We start from the raw sequence: 21,612 nt of genomic DNA on the forward strand, positions 1-21,612 counted from the left end.
GATAAAACTGGGCAAGCAAAATACTATAAGTGGTCACTACGACTAAGGGCCCGTTTGGATTAGACTTATTATGAACTTAGGCGAAACAACTTATGCAAATCAATAAACTTTCTTGTTAATTTATAAGTTCTCATTAATAAAAATTGTATCTTTGTAAACTGTTTTTTTCATAAACTACATTTAGAGACTTATGAATAATATATAAAAGCTTATTTATTTGCATAAACTCAAAATAAGCCTAATCCAAACATACCTTAAACAATTAACTGAAATTTCTGTCATTCACAAAAAGACCATATATATTACCTCTAATCGTTTTCGTCTATTAACTAGCCTATTTGAGTTGGTGTAACGGCCCAAGCATTGAGTTAGACATACATACCATTGAACAAGAAAAGAGCCACTAAAAATAATCCAACATCAATCAAAAGGTGTAGTATGATGTTGTTTATAAACTATAAAGTGTCACATTAACTTTAAGTTGGTGGTGACTTAGGTTAACATATTTCTTGTCAACTTGTGATGTCTACAACTTTTAATCAGCTAATTTTTTGTTGTCTAAATTTGTATATTTTATTTTCCATAGTGTTTTAAGGCAAGATTATTTTCTTAATTTCATATTATTATATTTGTAATCATATAGAATTTTTTTCAATGTTTATGCATAATTTTCGGACATTTATCCGGTCTCTATTAACATTCTACTGCTGCCTAAGTTTTGGTCATTCGCGGGTTTGCTTGAGATATTGTTAAATTTATCAGTCCCGGATTGTGAGCTTTTGATTAGGTTTAGTAGCCATAAAAGTGGAGCTTTGGAGTTAATAGGAATCATTGGTGTGGCAAGTTGATAGTCTCAAAGCCTACATTATATTATTCCATCCGTTTCAAAATGAGTGTCGTTTTAAGTGTTTAGACACATATTAAGAAATGCAATGATTAAGAGAAAAAGAATGGTTATTTTACCAGATTATCCTTATTAACTATTGGTTAGTTTTAAAAGTAATACTTTGGAAGTAGTGTGTAGAGTATTAATTGGAGGGCACAATTGAAAAGAAAAAGTTATTATTGCATTGGAAACCGAAAGCGACACTCATTTTGAAACAAATTTTTTTGGCTAAAGCGACACTCATTTTAGCTTGCAAAATTCTATAGAATTTCAGGTTGGATATCTGCATTAGCGAACGGCTTGGGGCAATGGCCATGTTGCCCATGAAACAGTTTCATAATCCATAAAATCATACAATATATATTTATGAATCAAAATAATAAGTGTTTTAAGGAAATTGTTTAAGGAATTAAAAAAAAAAATTATCTTGTAGCGAGATACAAGTCAAACATCGGTCAAAGTACTAAATACATCATTTTCTCTACAAAAGAACCTATTTGGATTACATAAACTCCACTCCAAGGACAATTGTTAAAATTCTCTAAAAAAATATCAATCAAAACGAAGAGATTTTGTTCTGACTATAGAAGAGGCCAGATGGACTACCATTGGAAAGTAGTGCTAACCTAACTGGATTTGCAGCTCCTTCTTCTACTGTCAACATACCAGTATTAGTAGTCATATCAGTCTTAACATAACCAGGGCAAACACAGTTGATGCAGAAGGTAGGATATTTCTTTGCAAGAATTCTTGTATAGGCATTCATAGAAGCTTTGGCAACAGTATAGGCAGCTGCAAACCTAGGCCAGCCTTTTCTTTCTAAGGACCCTTCTTCAAAATCTTTGATAAACTCCATTATCACTTCATCTATTCTATCTTCTGTGAGGTTATCAACATCAGTTAAGACTCCTTTAGCCCATTCATTTGATACAAGCTGCTTTGACATCAATATTAGTGATAATGCAAATTTGGTCAAAGGAAAATAACAAAGTGCATGTGCTTAGAAAAATTAAAAAATTGCAAGTTTGGCTCATTAAAAACTTTAAAAATTAAATAGATCATAAATGTACATATTAGCTTACCTCTGTCTTGCCCAAAAATGATGATACATTGACTACTCTTGGCGAATCAGATAATTGAAGAAGGGGAAGAAGGTATTCAAATGTTCTTTTAGCACCATAATAATTTATTTGAATGCATTCTTTAGCTGACTCATATGTTTGTGTTACTGCCCTTCTCAATTCTTCATCAGGTAGTGCCTGCAAGATGAGAACAACTCAAAAATTAAAACCAATAAAAATATCCATGTCCTAAAAACAAAACTATTAAACATAATAAACTTCGAACAGCTTCCAGTTTCAAATTTCACAAGACAATTATAGACTAGTACTTCTTATATATCATGACATTTTCATGTAGTGAGGTGGCTTATTCATTAGGAAGGGAGAAAACCAAAGCTTTTAATTTGGCTACAATGAATATATCATGACATTGATGTTAAAAAAAAATAAAAAATATCATGACATTTATCTTGTGCAATAATGGTAAAGTGGCTACAAAACCGTTGGATACCCACTTGTAATCAGATCCAACGGTTTTGAAATTATTGCATCAGTGCAAGTGCAATCACTTGCATTGGTGCCGCCAGTATAGAGAATTCATACTCCACCCATAAACATATCGCCGTGGCTGCAAGACCAAATAAATTAAAACACCTAGACCAATATATTCCATCATACTAAAGATTCTCTTTCAGAATTTGGTTGGCATTGAACATTAACTATAAGAATGTCAATACTACACAGATATGACCAGAAGAAACAATAAGAATCTTCATTGTATTATTGTTAGTACTCGAGTAAAATAATGCTTAATAGGAAATATTAAAATTTACTGTTTTGGTTGGTAAAAAATCTTAATACAATTTCCGGTACATATTTATGATGGATGTTCAAATTGATAAAAAAAAAGTAGCAAATTGATCAGCATCGATTCAGTGCAGATGCAATCAACTTTTTAACTTTTATTCAATAGATACACAACATAGGTAAGTTTCAAAGTTTGTATATACTAACCCCACTCGTCATGATTGCAGAAGTGAATAAATCACGGTCTTTAACTTCAGCCCCGCTAATCCCAGCATTGTTAACCTACATGATACAATCTTTATTCAAGAAATATATACAAACAACATGTATCAACTCTAGTAAGGAACTTATAATGACTGAATTTTTTTTATCAAGCTGGTTAAATGGAAACTATCCTATTTAATACTAAAATAAGTATTATCACCTATATGAAATGCGACATTTTTTTTATTTCAAAAGAATATATAACAATGGAAAAAGAATGACAAACAATCTCAGGGTGGAAAAACCCAGCGCAGGGGACCACCAACCAAGCACCAAGACCAAGAAAAGAAACGGAAACCCCAAACAACAAAAGGAACCCTACCTGCACACTCAAAATAACAACTAACAACTCCAACAATAAAGTCGAAAAGGAAAGAACAACAAAAACAGGAAGAAGAAAAAAAACCGGACAAAGGCCAACCCACATAAGCAACTCAAAGATATGGGCCCCATCCAAACACCCACATAGGTTGAATCCATCATTGAATCCTACATCTCCCTATTGGTTCCAACATAGTAAAGGCTCCGCCCGCAACTCACACCGAATGCAAATCTGACATTTGATATGACTGGGGACGATGATTACTCCGCACTCCCAATCCTCAAATTTATATTATCATGTCTCCATCCTCAACACCACCATCAACATCTCTAATAATGTTAGTGTATATTAGAAAAGAGAAATGATATTTGTACAACCATTTTATGACAACTCTCTCTCATACTCACATTATGTTTTTATTCTCTCTCTTCCTTTTTCTCTCTCCATTGTTCTTGACCAATGAAAAGTGAGAAAAAAGAAGTTAGTAACAAAAGTTGTCCTAAATAGTTGTTCAAATATCACTGCTTATATTAGAAAAAAAAACTCTAACTCGAACCCCATGAAAAAAGGTATTTTCCATCAAAGTCACGGGTGGTGGTTATGGAATGGGGTGGGTACCCAAGGGTGTGGGTCCCTTTACCATGCCTAAGGAAATGACTTGCATAAATGAATTAAAATTAAATAAATAAAAAACTCGAATACCACGATGAATTCCCTAGCTTACAATGGAACCTAAAGAAGATCGAAAAAACTATAGAACAACATTGTAAAGCATGCAATATCAAGTGAATTATTATTTCACTTTAGTCTAATGGGTAGAAATTTCAAGATGTGCTAAATATTTCTTCAGTTACTACTTACTAGTGTATAATATATTCATTAATGGGTTAAATATGTCTCAAAAAAAATATCAATTTTTATTCCTCCAAATTTATATAAATAAGATACTTTATAGTTCTTCTGTAAAACTATTAGCACACACTTGTATAGTGTTATAACGTCTTTGTCTAACATGCACAAAATGATCTTGCACCATGCATGCATACATGTCTTTTTCATCATTGGATCTAATAATTACAATAGATTTCATTTGATTTAATGGTGGTATTTATTCATCTAATAGTAGAAACTAACTTCATAATACAAGACTTTTTCATTTATGCATCATAGAATCGACCAATGTTAAGACTAAAAAGGGTTAAAACTTTTAGATGGACTAACATCAAAAGATTTTTTCTTCCGCTAAAACATATTTAACAGTTGATTAAATTTTCTTGTTACCAGAATATCAAGTTTGCCAAATTGGGATTTGACAAAATCTGCAAGAGAGGCTACACTTGCTGCATCAGCAACATCTAGTTGATGAAATACAACAAAGTCAGAAAGACCAGAAGCTTTGAGTGTTTCAAAAGCATGAAGACCTCTTTTCTCATCTCTTGCTGTAAGCACCACTTTGATTCCAGCTGAAGCTAACTGCCTTACTATCTCTAACCCAATTCCTTTGTTTGATCCTGTCACCACTGCATACCTAAAAGAAGAGAGGCACAAGGATAAGAAAGATCCAAAATATTCAAGAACCTGTTTGGGATATGATAAAGATTCTAGTAAAATGATTTGATCATACTACCTTTTTGTCGGTTCTCCCATCTTGCGACAATATTGCACTGGGAAATATGAACGTGCTGTTAAACAAAGAGATATTTTCTTTTCTTGGGAATTTCTCAACCACACACAAATTCTAATTTTGCTTCCCTTTCTTTCCCTCCCTTATCCTCCAAAGTCTACACAACAATTCATCATATCATTTTTGCTTTAGTTGACATCTTTGACTTTACACGACAAGATATATCTTGTTACCATGTGCAATGGGGTTGTTGAATCCCACATTCAACATGTTTAACCATTGTAGTGCCCTTATTGAACATGACTTGGAGGAAAGAGATGGTGAATTAATTCAACAAGTTGAAATGCTGTCCAACCTGCCACGTGGCTTCGCGAGATTGGCCGAAAATGGCGCGTGCACGTCACGCGCCGACAAAGGCTGTGAGGAACAGGAAACGCGGAAAGAGAAAGGGGAAGTGATAAAAACATTGCCACGTGGCTTGCTACGATTGGCTGCTTGGATTTTTATCTTCTTAATAATTTGGACTCAATTATTTCATTGCAAATATTTTTTTTTTTTACCAAAATTCGTCATTTTTTTTCTCTATAAATAGAGACTTGGATCATTTCATTTGGACACAGAAAAAAAAATCAAGTTTTTCACTCTCTTAATCTCATTATTAGTCTTTCTTTTAAAGTTTTAGTCTTTGATTAGTGAAATGGATCCCAATAACAATCAATTCAACACCCAAAATTCTTCTGATTACCCATTTAGCTACCAAAATCCCAACAATTATCAATAATTATAATTTTATGTATTGCATTTTAAGTTAAGAAAAAAAATTATTTAAATAAATATTGTTTTTAAAAAAAATTAATTGTATTATTTTAATTTAATTTAAATCGATAATTATAATTTTATGTAATTATAAAAACAAAAATTAAATAAGAATAAGAAATAAAAAGTGGTGGGGTAGGGTGTTGAATGTTTACCATTGGAGTGGTAAAAATTGAATGAGTGTTGAATTAAGAGAGAGAAAATGATGTGGAGTGTTGGGAATTGAAAAAGTTGGTGTTGAAGGGTATTGAAATTTTTTTCCCATTGTACATGGTCTTAGATTATTTCAATAATTTATAAGTGCGGTTCACGTGACCAAGTGCAATGGGGTTATTGAATATGCATTCAACATGTTTAGACCATTGGAGTGGGGGTGTTGAAAGTGAGTTGGAGGAAAGAGATGGTGAATATATTCAACATGTTGAAAGCCTGGCCCGATAAGACACGTGGCGCGACGTGAGTGGCTACAAACAGGCGCGTGTATCTCACTCGCCGACAGGGAGAGTGAGTGACAGGCAACGCGGAGAGAGAAAGAGAAATGGATAAAAGCTGTGACACGTGGCTTGCTACGATTGGTTGCTTGGATTTTTATCTTCTTAATAATTTGGACTCAATTATTTCATTGCAAATAATTATTTTTAATTTTTTTTTTACCAAAATTCGTGATTTTTTTTCCCTACAAATAGAGACTTTGATCATTTGATTTGGACACAGAAAAAAACCAAGTTTTTCACTCTCTTAATCTTATTATTAATTTTTCTTTTGAAGTTTTAGTGTTTACTTAGTGAAATGGATCCCAATAATAATAAATTCAAAACCCAAAATTCTTCTGATTACCCAAATGTTCATCACGAATTGCAAGCAGATCTAGTGAAGCACATATGGACAAAGTTTGAAATGTTTCGTAATTGAAGATTATTTGTATCGTACTAAATAAATTATGTGTGTGTTGTGTGCTTGTTTGTTGTCTTGCATTTTAAGTTATTTATGTGTCGCGTGCTTAGTTTGTTGTATTGCATTTTAAGTTAAGAAAATAAAAATAAATTATTTAAATAAATATTGTTTTAAAAAAAAAGTAATTGTATTATTTTAATTTAGTTATAATCGATAATTATAATTTTATGTAATTATAAAAACAAAAATTAAATAAGAATAAGAAATAACAAGTGGTGGGGTAGGGTGTTGAATGAAAACCATTGGAGTGGTAAAAATTGAATGGGTGTTGAATTAAGAGAGAGAAAATGGTGTGGAGTGTTGGGAATTGAAAAAGTGGGTGTTGAAGGTTATTTAATTTTATTTGCCATTGTACATGGTCAATAGATTGAATTTAAAAAAAAAAAAAGAAAAAGGAAAGACAGAATGTGATTGTTGTTTGGTCTAATGGTGATTAAAGTTAATACGGTCTTGTTTTGAAATTTAAAATGAATAATATACCTCTTCTCTCCCTTTTGAATGAGAAAGTCTAACATAGGCACACATACAAATGAAAAATATTTGGGCACACTCACATAAAGGTAGAAAAGTAAATGAGAAAAAATGTAGTCACATCATTCAATTATTTTTCTTCTAATTTTATCAATTTATGTGTGTGTGCCTAACCACTTTTTGTTTGTGCTTGTGACCAAGTAAGTATTCCTCCTTTTGAATAGTTGATACATAACCGATTGGAAGTATAGAAGAGAATGAAAATGTGAAGAAAAGTAAAAGTAAACTTTTCTTATTTTAAGCGATTAGCATGAAGGTGAATTTTCTCAAAAAAAAAAAAAAAAGCATGAAGGTGAAGTTATTAAAAGTTGGTAGCATTATTTTTATGGATTTTGGTTTGATAAGTTTTGGTGGTCTTAGTTGGGATCACAAAGGTTCTTTTTAAGGGTTTTATGTTAGGTTTTGAGTTTGACCCTTACGTATTATCAATATTTAATAAATAGATGTTATATCAATTGATTTATATTTTTATCCGTATTATATAGGGTTAAAAAAAATTAGGTTTTTACAAATATAGTCAATTTTGTTTTTACTTCTCATGAAAAAAGTGACATGTTTTGGTCTCTATAAAAATTTCCATCATATAATTTTAGACCTTGTAAAATTCAAATATATTTAATCATGATTAAAATTTTTATACTTTTAAATGATTTTTTACATACTTATTTAAAACATTACACAAAGTTTATCCACAAAAAATTAGCTCAAACTTTGATATTTTGGTCCAAATTTTTATTAATTTAATTTTTAAAATTTTGGCATTTAGAAAAATTCACATTTAATTCTTGATTGTTAAAAAAATATATATTTTTTTACAAAAAAAGGTTTCTTATAATATTCTTAACATGTTTGTAAAAAGTCATTCAAAAATTTAGAAGTTTAAGCATAATTAAACAAATTTTAATTTAATAGGGACTAAAACTGCTTGCTGAATTTTTTTTAAGGGATCAAAACATGTCTTTTTTTTATGAAGACTAAAAGTAGATTTTGCTATATTTATTGGGATTAAAAACTTATTTAACTCTATTATATAATTTGCTCAGAGTCAAGGCAGACCTCAAAGTTCAACCAACACTAATAGAAATACTTACAAGTCCTTATGCTGGCGGTGAGAGTTGAACTCACATCATGTAGGGTATGAGTCAAACCTTCTCAACTGAGTTAACCTTCATTAATTAACAAGAAATTAAAAACAATTGATATCAAGGTTGAACTTTTAAAGATTTGGTAATTGGTATATCAAATAAGTTATACTCCCTCGGTTCCTTAACAACTGAGTTTTTTTTTTCTTCATATCACACATAAAAAAAAAATGTATAAGTGAAAGACAGAGTGAGTGCATTGTCAATATTGGTGCATCCCCATCACTATAAATGCAAATAGAATCTATTGAATTGAAAGTGATGAAAGTAGCACTCCCTCCGTCCCAAATTATAAGCAAAAAATAAAAATAAAAAATCACACTTATTAAGAAAACTAAAACATAAGAATTTGGAGTATAGTTTTTTGTGTTTTTTTGGAAAAGTTTTATAGCAAGATGTAAAAACAATTTTCATTGGCTATTGGTTATGGAAAAAATGAAAGAGAGAGAAAATTGAATGTACTAATTTGCATTTAATTTGATGAGAATAAACAAAAAAATTTCTTGGAAATGAGATTTTTTAAAAAAACAAGATTAAATAGGATAAAAGTTTGTCTTTTTTGCTTATATTTTGGGACAAAGAAAATGAGTTTTTTTTTTTGCTTATATTATGGGACGGAGGGAGTACTAATTAGAGTTATAATTAAAAAAAGTTTTTAATATTGCATTGAAAGTAAAATGAGTCAATTATTTAGAACAATTTTTTTTTTTTTTGCAAATGATTCAGTTATTTCAGGACGGAGGGATTACTAAATCGTTCTGTGTTAGGTAACTGTTTTGTACGAAAATGTTGTTGATAAATGGATTTGTGATCCTGATTATGATGTTGAGCATTCAGCTAAGGGAGTCTATCACCTGCTGACTCATGACGAACTATTAAACCCTTTGCTCTCCGAGCTTATTTGGAAGAAAGTTGTGTCGTTAAAAGTTTTGTTATTTGTTTGGAGGTTTCTGATCAATAAGATTCGGACTAAAGATAACTTGGCATGAAGAAGAGTACTGAATTCTAGCTTTTTGTTATCTTCATGTGGTTGTGGTAAAGAGTAGAATATTTATCACTTATTATTTCTTGACTCAAATGATTTTTATGACCGACTTCGATCTATGGTGTGTGGTGGGGAGCTTGGTACGCTTTTTCTTGCTGGTTTTTGGTGGGATTGGCTGTGGCATAAAATTATGATCTTCGGTGGGATTGTGCATGAAGTCAAATTTTCCAATGATGACTTTTCGACTTGGTGTATTGTTAAGAAACTGGATGCTCAACCCTTCAGCAATTCAAGCAATGAAGTTTATTTATAATCCATAAAACCGTACGATATAAATAATATGAATCATCCACGCTAACAAGCTTTCTAAAGAAACTGTTTAAGGAATTCAAAAAAAAAAAAAAAATTATCTTGAAAATACAAGTCAAACATTTGATACAGTATTAAACACATCACTTTTTATACAAAAGTTTCATATTTATATTGCTTAAACATTATCGTAAGGACACTTATTATCATTCTCCATATAAAATCATCAAAACGGATAGACTTCATTCCGGATATAGTAAACGCCAGATGGACTACCATTAGGAAGCAGTGCTAACCTAACAGGATTAGCAGCACCTTCTTCTACTGTAAAGAAACCAGTATTAGCAGTTATATCTGTTTTGACATATCCAGGGCAAACACAATTGATGCAGAAGTTGGGATACTTCTTTGCAGTAACTCTTGTATAGGCATTCATAGAAGCTTTAGCAACAGTATAGGCAGCCAAATATCTTGGCCATCCTTTTCTTTCTAAGGAACCTTCTTCAAAATCTTTGGTAAACTCATTTATCACTTCATCTATTCTCTCTTCTGTTAGGTTTTCGACATCACTGAAGACTCCTTTAGCCCATTCATTCGATACAAACTAATTTGACATCAATAATCAATATTAGATATAATGCAAATTTAGTTCAAAGGAGATTGAGTAAAAAACATAACGGTATACTATAGAAGTTCAATATATATATATATATATATATATACTACGTTAGAGTCGATAAAAAATTTAAAAATAGATCATATTTAAGCCTTGAAAAATGAGTAATGATTTTAAACATATAATTACAAGCTTAATCATTATTAACAATTTATTTATGTAAAAATAAGCATACCTCTATCTTGCCCAATCCTGATGATACATTGACTACTCTTGGTGAATCAGATAACTGAAGGAGGGGAAGAAGGTATTCAAATGTTCTTTTAGCCCCATAGTAATTTATTTGAATGCATTCTTTAGCTAACTCATATGTATATGTCATTGTCCTTCTCAATTCCTCATCAGATTGTGCCTGCAAGTTAAGAACATCAATGTTGTTATTTTCGGATTTGTCATTTGACATTGAACATTGTCAATCAGAATGCCATAATACTAGACAAAGATATGACCAGAATCAATAAAAATCTTCATTGTGTTACATCTAGTAAAATGATCTTTAATGGGAAATATTGATATTTGGTCAAAGTTCTTAATATAATTTCCAGTACATATGCATGATGGATATTCAAATGATCAAGAAATGTATGAAATTGAGGATCCAGTCAGTGCAGGGTTGTATCAAGTTTCAATCACTTTCTTTTCTGCATCTATAATTGACTAGATTCATAACATGTGTTGGTATATACTAACCCCGTTCGTAATGAGTACTTGACTGTATAAATCACTGTCTTTGATTTCGATTCCGTTAATCCCAGCATTGTTAACCTACACAATACAATCGTTGTTGATGAAATATATACAAAAAAACAAATTCATTCAAAGAAAATTCCACAAGGATTATAACTGATTGAAACAAAAGTGTTTGGATAATCTCCAACCCCTTAACGGAAAAAACTGTTGGTAAAGCCTAACAAGATGAGCATCACAAAACAAAGAGAAACTAGGTTAGCAAGGTTTTCTGTCCACGGTAAATGACAACGATGATGAGAGAAACCACAGTTGACTACTGTTGTATGCTCGTTTCGACTAAAAAATTTCTCAGTAATGTCAAAATTAATCACCTGTTCGTATCAAATTGACTACTTTTTATCAGGACCGTCGAAGGTGAGGAGGCGGTGAGTAACACGAGTCAAACTCCCATCGATAGGGGGAATAAACCTCCACACGAGAGGAGAGGGAGCTCCGGAAGACAGGAGGAATATGGCCAAATATGCATTCCTTTAATGTATGTTTTAGGAGTTTGTAAGAATACAAATAGAGAAACATACTTAATTATATCTTGGTTTTTAAAACAATCAAACTTAAGGGAGTACAAAACAGGACAAGTAGAGCATTAACTATTAAATTTCAATGTTACCAGAATATCAAGTTTGCCAAATTGAGATTTGATAAAATCTGCAAGAGTAGCTACACTTGCAGCATCAGCCACATCTAGTTGACGAAAAACAACAAAATCAGAAAGACCAGAGGCTTTGAGTGTCTCCAAAGCATGAAGACCTCTTTTCTCATCTCTTGATGTAAGCACCACTTTGATTCCAGCTGAAGCTAATTGCCTTACTATCTCAAATCCAATTCCTTTGTTCGATCCAGTCACCACTGCATACCTGAGAAAGAGGAAGAACACACAAGGATTAGAATATCAATCAGACTCAAACACATGGTTGGATATGCCAACATCGTATTGCGAGGGCTAGGTAACTCATCTGGTTTGAGCTAAGTTGTAACACCCCGTTTTCCCAACTTAAAAATTTCATTAAAATTATCAGAGTTCATCAACATAACGGAGCATCACATACATCAATACATCATTTAACAACAATATAATAATGGGAAAATACTATTTATTTAAGCAACCTGTCTTTATAAAATTCAATAATCAAATGCAGCGGAAATTTAGTTCGCAACGTCACATAAAATCTTGGCATATAAGGCCACAACTTAACATCTCAAATAGTCTTCATAAAATGTTCAACATTTATTAAACAAAATACGTAACAAGGAAAACAATCATCAGACACCCCCATCCCGTTACGTATCAGAGCATCCTAGACGACACGAAGTGAGGAGTCTACTCACGAACACAGCTAGTCTTTATTACCTGCACATTACCCACGGTCGAGGCAACATATACGCAGAAGGGGTGAGATTTCACATTCATTAAAAACAAATAATAATTCATAAAAGATAACCAACAGCATATATCTAACATTAATATCATCATTTAGCCATCATTTAACGAGGTTAAGTAATCCACAACTTCATAGTTATTCGAAGGTAACATATTCATCTTAATTCACTTCATTTACATCATTATAAATAATGGGACAGCAACAACAGCATCAAAACGGCAACATCATCACAATATTCATCATTCATTTTTAGTTATGATGACTCTACAATGCAACAACAACATCAACAACAACTTAGACAACAACAACATGCATGTGGTACCACCAGGGCATTAAGCCCCCATCGCTAAGGTCTTAATTGGACCGTCGGGCATTAAGCCCCCATCGCTAAGGTCATAAAAACCTGTCAGGCATTAAGCCCTCATCGCCGACTATGCAACAACCCGACTCTAAATGCAACAATCTTCATTTTTAATGTTAAATTAATTAACAAATGATCCACAACAGTTCATTACATCAAAACAGCATCACTGGAACATCGTAATTAGCAACATCATCTATAATATAAACATCAGAAACTAATTCATCAAAGATACGGGCGAAAGGACACAATTTCGCACAACATCAGGTCTGTACTGCACTAACTCGCAGTTGCGAGCTAAACAACTCGCAGTGGCGAGTTCAACGGGGCAACTCGCAGTTGCGTACAACGTTGCTCGCAGTGGCGAGCAAAAAGGGTTACTCGCAGGTGCGAGTAGGAACGCTCGCAGGTGCGAGCGATGACAGAACAGGGTTCTGTCGGAGCTCTGCAACACATCTCAGCACTCGAATTCTCACTACCCAGCCCTCTAATTCATCACCAATCAGCATCTAAACGTGTTCTATGACTAATTAACATCTGTCTACATCAAACTACACCAAAATTCACCTAATTCTTTCACTTTTAATGATTTTTGACCTAATCCCAATCCCTAAAACCTACAACAATCGATCACTTCTATGAATTAAAACTTGTTAATAATGAGAGTTAGTCTCACCCTTACCTTAGATTATGATTCTGAAATCCAACAGCCGCGTTCTTCGTTCTTTAGGGTTCTCTCTGGTTTTCTCTTCTTGCTCTCTTCTTTCCTCTGTTGTACGCGTTCTGATTTTCTCTCCCAATCACAGACTTTTATTCTTTCCCTAATTGCTCTTCTCACCACAACTTACTCTTTCCCCTAGTAATTTAATTATTTCTACTAATAACAATATTTCTCCCCCACTTAAGAAAATACTTATATTATTAACATATCTTCTACCAATATATATATATACATATATATAATAATTCACATAATATTCTAATAAAAAAAAGCCATAAATCGCTTAAATATTAATTATGAAAAAGTGGGCGTTACAACTCTCCCCCACTTAGAATATTTACGTCCTCGTAAACGTACCTTGTTCAAACAACTCTGGGTAAGATTCCCGCATCTTACTCTCCAACTCCCAAGTCAACCTTTCACCGGCTGCTCCTTCCCAAACAACCTTCACAAGAGGTATCTCCTTGCCTCTAAGCCTCTTCACTTCTCTATCCTCTATTCTTACCGGTAGGGTCTCGATTGTAAGGTTATCCCTTACCTGCACATCATCTCTTGGAATCACATGGGATGGATCCGGCACATACTTCCGAAGTTGCGATACATGAAACACATCATGCAAGTTCGAAAGATGTGGTGGCAAACCCACCCTATAAGCAACCGTTCCGACCCTTTCTGAAATCTGATACAGGCCAATAAACCTCGGAGTCAACTTCTTTGACTTCAATGCACGTCCAACACCCGTCACCGGAGTGACTCTCAAAAACACATGGTCTCCTTCTTGAAACTCAAGATCCTTCCTGCGCTTATCATGATAACTTTTCTGTCTATCCTGTGATTCTTTCATCTTTTCTCTGATTAACTTCACCTTCTCAGTAGTCTGTTGGACAATCTCTGGTCCCAATACCACACTCTCACCGGATTCAAACCAACACAACGGAGTTCTGCATCTCCGACCATACAATGCTTCGAAGGGTGCCATTCCAATACTAGCGTGGTAACTGTTGTTGTACGTGAATTCTATCAGGGGTAGATAACTATCCCAAGTTCCACCTTGCTCAAGCACACAAACTCTCAACAAATCTTCCAGCGACTGAATTGTCCTTTCCAATTGTCCATCCGTCTGCGGGTGGTATGCTGAACTTAACTTCAAATTAGTGCCCAAGGCCTCATGCAAACTCTTCCAGAACCTCGATGTAAACCTCGGATCTCTATCCGACACAATGCTTGATGGGACACCATGCAACTTCACGACATCTCTAACATAAATCTCTGCTAGCTGGGACACAGGAAAAGTAATATTAATCGGAATGAAATGAGCCGACTTTGTCAATCTATCTACGATCACCCAAATTGCATCATTCCCTTTGTTGGTATTCGGCAAACTCGTCACAAAATCCATGGATATACTATCCCATTTCCATTCCGGAATCTCTAGCGGTGTCAATAACCCAGCAGGTTTCTGGTGCTCAACTTTTGACTTCTGACAAGTCAAACATGCATACACAAATTGTGCCACGTCGCGCTTCAAACCTGACCACCAAAACATTTTCTTCAAATCTTGATACATTTTAGCAGCTCCTGGATGAATACTCAAACTGCTTCTATGGCCTTCTTCAAGGATCATCTTCATCTCATCATTATCAGGAATACAAATTCTTCCTCGAAATCTCAACACTCCTTGGTCATCAACCTTAAAGTCACTGTCTACAGCAGGATCGGTCGCGACCATTAAATCCACCAACTTCACATCTACTTTCTGCGCCTCTCTGATACTATCCAAAAATTCATTGTTGATCTTTAACATCCCCAATTTCACACTCCTTGGCGACATCTCGCAAACCAAACTCAAGTCTCTGAACTGTTCAAGCAATTCCATCTCTTTAACCATCAGTGCCGACAAGTGTAAAGTCTTCCTACTCAAGGCATCTGCAACAACATTAGCTTTACCCGGATGATAATTCAAACTAAAGTCATAATCTTTCAACAATTCGAGCCACCTTCGCTGTCTCATATTCAATTCCTTCTGATCAAACAAATACTTCAAGCTCTTGTGATCACTAAACACCTCAAATCTCGAACCATACAAGTAATGTCTCCAAATCTTAAGTGCAAATACAACTGCAGCTAATTCAAGGTCATGAGTAGGGTAGTTTCGTTCATGAGTCCTCAACTGTCTTGATGCATACGCAACCACCTTACCATCTTGCATAAGTACACCTCCCAAACCCAACTTGGACGCATCACAATACACTACGAAAGGTTCATCAGGTTTCGGCAAGATCAAAATCGGAGCCGTCGTCAAACGCTTCTTCAATTGGTTAAAACTGTTCTCGCAATGAATATCCCACACAAAGGTTTTACCTTTACACGTCAACTGCGTTAACGGAAGTGCTAACTTAGAAAATCCTTCAATAAATCGTCGGTAGTAACCCGCTAAACCCAAAAAGCTTCTAATCTCTGTAACTGACTTCGGAGTCTCCCATTGTGATACTGCTTCAACTTTAGATGGATCAACTGCAATACCACTACCAGAAACAACATGGCCAAGAAAACTTACTTCCTTCAACCAGAACTCGCACTTAGACAATTTAGCATACAACTTCTTTTCTTTCAGCACTTGCAAGACAATCTTCAAATGCTCAGCATGTTCTTCCTCCGTCTTAGAATAAATCAGAATATCATCAATGAACACAACCACGAAGCGATCCAAAAATGCATGAAAAATGCGATTCATATACTCCATAAATACACCAGGTGCATTACTAACACCAAAAGGCATCACCTTATATTCATAATGTCCATATCGCGTCCTAAAAGCCGTCTTCTGCATATCTTCATCTCTTACTTTAATCTGGTGATAACCCGACCTCAAGTCAATCTTGCTGAACACACGTGCACCCACTAACTGATCCATCAAGTCATCAATTCTTGGAAGTGGATACCTATTCTTTATAGTTACTTTGTTCAACTGTCGATAATCAATACACAACCTCATACTGCCATCTTTCTTCTTAACCAGTAACACTGGAGCTCCCCAAGGTGAAACACTTGGTCTAATAAACTTCTTGTCGAGTAGATCTTCTAACTGTTTCTTCAACTCAGCCAGCTCAGAAGCTGACATACGGTAAGGTGCCATAGACACAGGCTTCGTTCCTGGAACAAGATCAATAGAAAATTCAACTTCTCTCTCCGGTGGCACATCAGAAATTTCATCAGGAAAAACTTCAGGGAAATCGCACACTACTTGTAATTTATCGATCACTGCTTGATTCTCCAAAGATAAGGATGCCATCAAAGAAAACATTAGGATTCCATCGCGTTCTAGCTGCTTCAGCTGCTTAGTAGACAAAAACTCCGCGCCACTTTCCTCTTCAGCAGAAGAGAAACGCACCGACTTACTAAAACAATTAATGAGAACATGGTTGTACTCTAACCAATTCATACCAAGAATCACATCCATTCCACTCAAAGGTAGACATACTAAATCAATCTCAAAATCACGATCAAACATAGACAGGGGACAACGTAAACAGACGAGAGAAGTGGTCACCGAACCCTTAGCTGGAGTTTCGACAACCATTTCTCCATTCATATCAGACATAGCAAGGCCCATCTTAGAAACACAATCAAAAGCAACAAAACAATGTGTAGCACCAGTATCAATAATAGCAACTAAAGGAGTATCATTAATGTAGCAAGTACCTCTGATCAAACGATCCTCATTCTCAGTTTGAGTACCAGTCAAAGCAAAAACCTTACCCCTAGCCGGGGCCTTCTTCGGTTCAGTACACTGAGCAGAAATATGTCCTTTCCCACCGCAATTGAAACAAATAGTGTCATCGTGCTTGCATTCTGCAACTGTATGCCCTTTGACACCACAACGGTAGCACCCTCTCGTCTCAGTAGCACCACAAGCATTACTCTTGTGACCCTTTTCTCCACATTTGTAACAAACAATCCCAGCAAGAGTCTCATTCTTCTTAGGCTTCCTCTCATCATTCACCTTATGCTTGCCCTTATCAGCTGGAGTACTATAAGGCTTCCCACGATTCTGTTGCTGCTTACCCCTTCTCTCACTCATAATCTTATAATGAGCCTTTGAATCATCTTCATAGATTCTGCACCTGCTCACCAACGCAGAAAAGTCACGGATCTGTTGGTAACCAATGGCTCGCTTAATATCAGGACGCAAACCATTCTCAAACTTGATACATTTAGAAAACTCAGCATTGTCTCCAGTATAGTGTGGATAGAACTGAGCCAGCTCCACAAACTTTGCCGCATACTCTGTCACCGACATGTTTCCTTGCTTCAGCTCAAGGAACTCGACCTCCTTCCTTCCACGAACATCTTCAGGAAAATATCTGTTTAGGAACTCTCCCTTAAACACAGCCCAAGTAATAGCCGCACCACCTTGCTCTAATTCAGGTAAAAGACCCACCCACCAGTCATCAGCCTCCTCAGATAGCATATGCGTACCAAAACGCACCTTCTGATCATCAGTACATTGCATAACCCTGAACACCCTCTCAATCTCCTTGAGCCATGCCTGTGCTCCATCAGGGTCGTACCTTCCTTTGAAAGTGGGAGGATGATTTCTCAGAAAGGCCTCCAACATCCTTACATCAGCATTAACACCAACACCAGCATTTGGTTGTTATCCTACAGCTTGGGCTACAGCTTCCAAAGCAGCAGCAATCGCAGCATCATTTCTTCCAGCCATTCTAGTCCTCTTATAACAGGTAAGGTTTGCAGCCTCCAGATCTACTCTTCTTTACTTCACAACACACAACGTTTAGAATAACATAATAATGGTATTCCAATTGCTAAAATAACACAACTTGACTCACTACTTGGCCGGACGGACCGACCTGCTCTGATACCAATTGTAACACCCCGTTTTCCCAACTTAAAAATTTCATTAAAATTATCAGAGTTCATCAACATAACGGAGCATCACATACATCAATACATCATTTAACAACAATATAATAATGGGAAAATACTATTTATTTAAGCAACCTGTCTTTATAAAATTCAATAATCAAATGCAGCGGAAATTTAGTTCGCAACGTCACATAAAATCTTGGCATATAAGGCCACAACTTAACATCTCAAATAGTCTTCATAAAATGTTCAACATTTATTAAACAAAATACGTAACAAGGAAAACAATCATCAGACACCCCCATCCCGTTACGTATCAGAGCATCCTAGACGACACGAAGTGAGGAGTCTACTCACGAACACAGCTAGTCTTTATTACCTGCACATTACCCACGGTCGAGGCAACATATACGCAGAAGGGGTGAGATTTCACATTCATTAAAAACAAATAATAATTCATAAAAGATAACCAACAGCATATATCTAACATTAATATCATCATTTAGCCATCATTTAACGAGGTTAAGTAATCCACAACTTCATAGTTATTCGAAGGTAACATATTCATCTTAATTCACTTCATTTACATCATTATAAATAATGGGACAGCAACAACAGCATCAAAACGGCAACATCATCACAATATTCATCATTCATTTTTAGTTATGATGACTCTACAATGCAACAACAACATCAACAACAACTTAGACAACAACAACATGCATGTGGTACCACCAGGGCATTAAGCCCCCATCGCTAAGGTCTTAATTGGACCGTCGGGCATTAAGCCCCCATCGCTAAGGTCATAAAAACCTGTCAGGCATTAAGCCCCCATCGCCGACTATGCAACAACCCGACTCTAAATGCAACAATCTTCATTTTTAATGTTAAATTAATTAACAAATGATCCACAACAGTTCATTACATCAAAACAGCATCACTGGAACATCGTAATTAGCAACATCATCTATAATATAAACATCAGAAACTAATTCATCAAAGATACGGGCGAAAGGACACAATTTCGCACAACATCAGGTCTGTACTGCACTAACTCGCAGTTGCGAGCTAAACAACTCGCAGTGGCGAGTTCAACGGGGCAACTCGCAGTTGCGTACAACGTTGCTCGCAGTGGCGAGCAAAAAGGGTTACTCGCAGGTGCGAGTAGGAACGCTCGCAGGTGCGAGCGATGACAGAACAGGGTTCTGTCGGAGCTCTGCAACACATCTCAGCACTCGAATTCTCACTACCCAGCCCTCTAATTCATCACCAATCAGCATCTAAACGTGTTCTATGACTAATTAACATCTGTCTACATCAAACTACACCAAAATTCACCTAATTCTTCCACTTTTAATGATTTTTGACCTAATCCCAATCCCTAAAACCTACAACAATCGATCACTTCTATGAATTAAAACTTGTTAATAATGAGAGTTAGTCTCACCCTTACCTTAGATTATGATTCTGAAATCCAACAGCCGCGTTCTTCGTTCTTTAGGGTTCTCTCTGGTTTTCTCTTCTTGCTCTCTTCTTTCCTCTGTTGTACGCGTTCTGATTTTCTCTCCCAATCACAGACTTTTATTCTTTCCCTAATTGCTCTTCTCACCACAACTTACTCTTTCCCCTAGTAATTTAATTATTTCTACTAATAACAATATTTCTCCCCCACTTAAGAAAATACTTATATTATTAACATATCTTCTACCAATATATATATATACATATATATAATAATTCACATAATATTCTAATAAAAAAAAAGCCATAAATCGCTTAAATATTAATTATGAAAAAGTGGGCGTTACATAAGTGGTATAGGAATTGGAGGTCCTAGATTCAAACTCGAGCGAAGTAGAAAAATAATAAAATCTAACAACTAATTATTAATATTGGTCGTTTTTAAAAAAAAACAAATCTTATTAATAATGGTCCTTTGGTTTTGGCCTCACCATCTCCATCAACCTCAACACCATGAATATACATATGTTTGAAGAAGTTGCACAAAATACAAGAAACCATCAATTTAGTCTATGGTATATGAAATTCCATCAACTCAATCCTAAAGTATATGAAAATCTGTTTATTTAGTCTCTAATATCTTAATAACATGAACAAAATTGATGGATTTTATATACTTTATGAAATTTATATTATATATATAGTTTGAAACTAAATTGGAGTGAAAGTGATACTTTAGTAGAGTAAATTGATGGCTTATTCCAGAAAATATGTCAATCCAACAATGAACAACACAAATCAGATATAATATTCAGAGTAAATAAAATCATAAAAAAATAAATACATATATATCAACTTTGAGTAATAACAAGGAAGATTTTCCTGATCAGGAAAGGTGTGGGGTCAACGGATACAAAAGAGGAAAGAAAGATACTACATAGTACTACTTACCTTTCTCTATGTTCTCCCATCTTTAGTTGTACTTTGGAAATTTGATTGAAGAGATATTTGTTGTTCTATTTTCCCTAAAAAAAAAAAATTGTTGTTCTATTTTGTTAATAATGTTGTCTTTGCGGTAGCTTAATGAAGATGAAGATGTGTCGGTAATTGAGAGCAACAACACACACGTGGATAAAGAAAACGATGATGTCATGAGATATTCTATGAGTTAAATTCAAATGGTAAGGTTACTGAGGGCCTGTTTGGTTCAGCTTTTGGCTTGCCAAAAGCAATTATAAACAGTGCTAAAAGCAATTCTAGTCAAAAACAACATGTTTGGTTTGACTTTTCAGAATTGTTTTTATCCTCCAAAAGCAATTCTTCATGAAGCTACAAATCCTAGCTTCTAGCTTTTCTAGAATCAATTATAAACAGTAAATTTTATATTTTATTATTACAACCTATTATTTTCCTTTATTGCCCTTTATCAATTCTCATTCTTTATCAATTCTCCTTTAGCTATGTCTATTTTAGTAATTATACATTCAAAAGCAATTCTACATAATTGTATCCAAACATAAATCAGTTTGTTTAATCAATTCTACATAATTGTATCCAAACATAAATCAATTCTCTCAGAATCAATTCTGTCAGAATCAATTCTATCAGAATCAATTCTGTCAGAATCAATTATATTCAAAGCTGAACCAAACACACACTGAGTGTAAAATATTTCA

At 34.6% G+C, this 21,612-nt stretch overlaps 2 protein-coding genes across 2 annotated transcripts; both read right to left on the minus strand.

The window, feature by feature from the left end:
- Positions 1 to 1,270: 1,270 nt before the first annotated feature.
- On the minus strand, positions 1,271 to 5,269 carry LOC146897864 ((+)-neomenthol dehydrogenase-like). The gene is made up of 5 exons (XM_085731889.1): positions 4,968 to 5,269; positions 4,622 to 4,868; positions 2,962 to 3,036; positions 1,969 to 2,145; positions 1,271 to 1,820 (listed from the first exon to the last, which is right to left on the minus strand). Exons 1-5 carry the CDS (start codon positions 4,985 to 4,987, stop codon positions 1,443 to 1,445), a joined length of 897 nt encoding a protein of 298 aa, XP_085588015.1. The 5' UTR covers positions 4,988 to 5,269; the 3' UTR covers positions 1,271 to 1,442.
- Positions 5,270 to 9,770: 4,501 nt separating this feature from the next.
- On the minus strand, positions 9,771 to 21,018 carry LOC146897865 ((+)-neomenthol dehydrogenase-like). Its single transcript, XM_085731885.1, has 5 exons — positions 20,888 to 21,018; positions 11,735 to 11,981; positions 11,068 to 11,142; positions 10,553 to 10,729; positions 9,771 to 10,305 (listed from the first exon to the last, which is right to left on the minus strand). The coding sequence occupies exons 1-5, from the start codon at positions 20,905 to 20,907 to the stop codon at positions 9,928 to 9,930; spliced, it is 897 nt and encodes a 298-aa protein (XP_085588011.1). The 5' UTR covers positions 20,908 to 21,018; the 3' UTR covers positions 9,771 to 9,927.
- Positions 21,019 to 21,612: the final 594 nt, after the last annotated feature.

The sequence above is a fragment of the Medicago sativa genome, chromosome 8, assembly GCF_051527215.1.
Source record: "Medicago sativa cultivar Bolivia chromosome 8, Bolivia_mono, whole genome shotgun sequence".
NCBI classification, from domain to species: domain Eukaryota; kingdom Viridiplantae; phylum Streptophyta; class Magnoliopsida; order Fabales; family Fabaceae; genus Medicago; species Medicago sativa.

Excerpts from the sequence above, each read along its gene's own strand:
- LOC146897864 (XM_085731889.1), bottom strand. The coding sequence starts at position 4,987 with ATGGGAGAACCGACAAAAAG. Across the intron at positions 4,869-4,967 it reads ATGGGAGAACCGACAAAAAG|GTATGCAGTGGTGACAGGAT; the intron begins GTAGTATGATCA and ends CTCTTCTTTTAG. Across the intron at positions 3,037-4,621 it reads TTGGCAAACTTGATATTCTG|GTTAACAATGCTGGGATTAG; the intron begins GTAACAAGAAAA and ends TGTATCATGTAG.
- LOC146897865 (XM_085731885.1), bottom strand. The coding sequence starts at position 20,907 with ATGGGAGAACATAGAGAAAG. Across the intron at positions 11,143-11,734 it reads TTGGCAAACTTGATATTCTG|GTTAACAATGCTGGGATTAA; the intron begins GTAACATTGAAA and ends TGTATTGTGTAG. Across the intron at positions 10,306-10,552 it reads CAGGATTGGGCAAGATAGAG|TTTGTATCGAATGAATGGGC; the intron begins GTATGCTTATTT and ends ATGTCAAATTAG.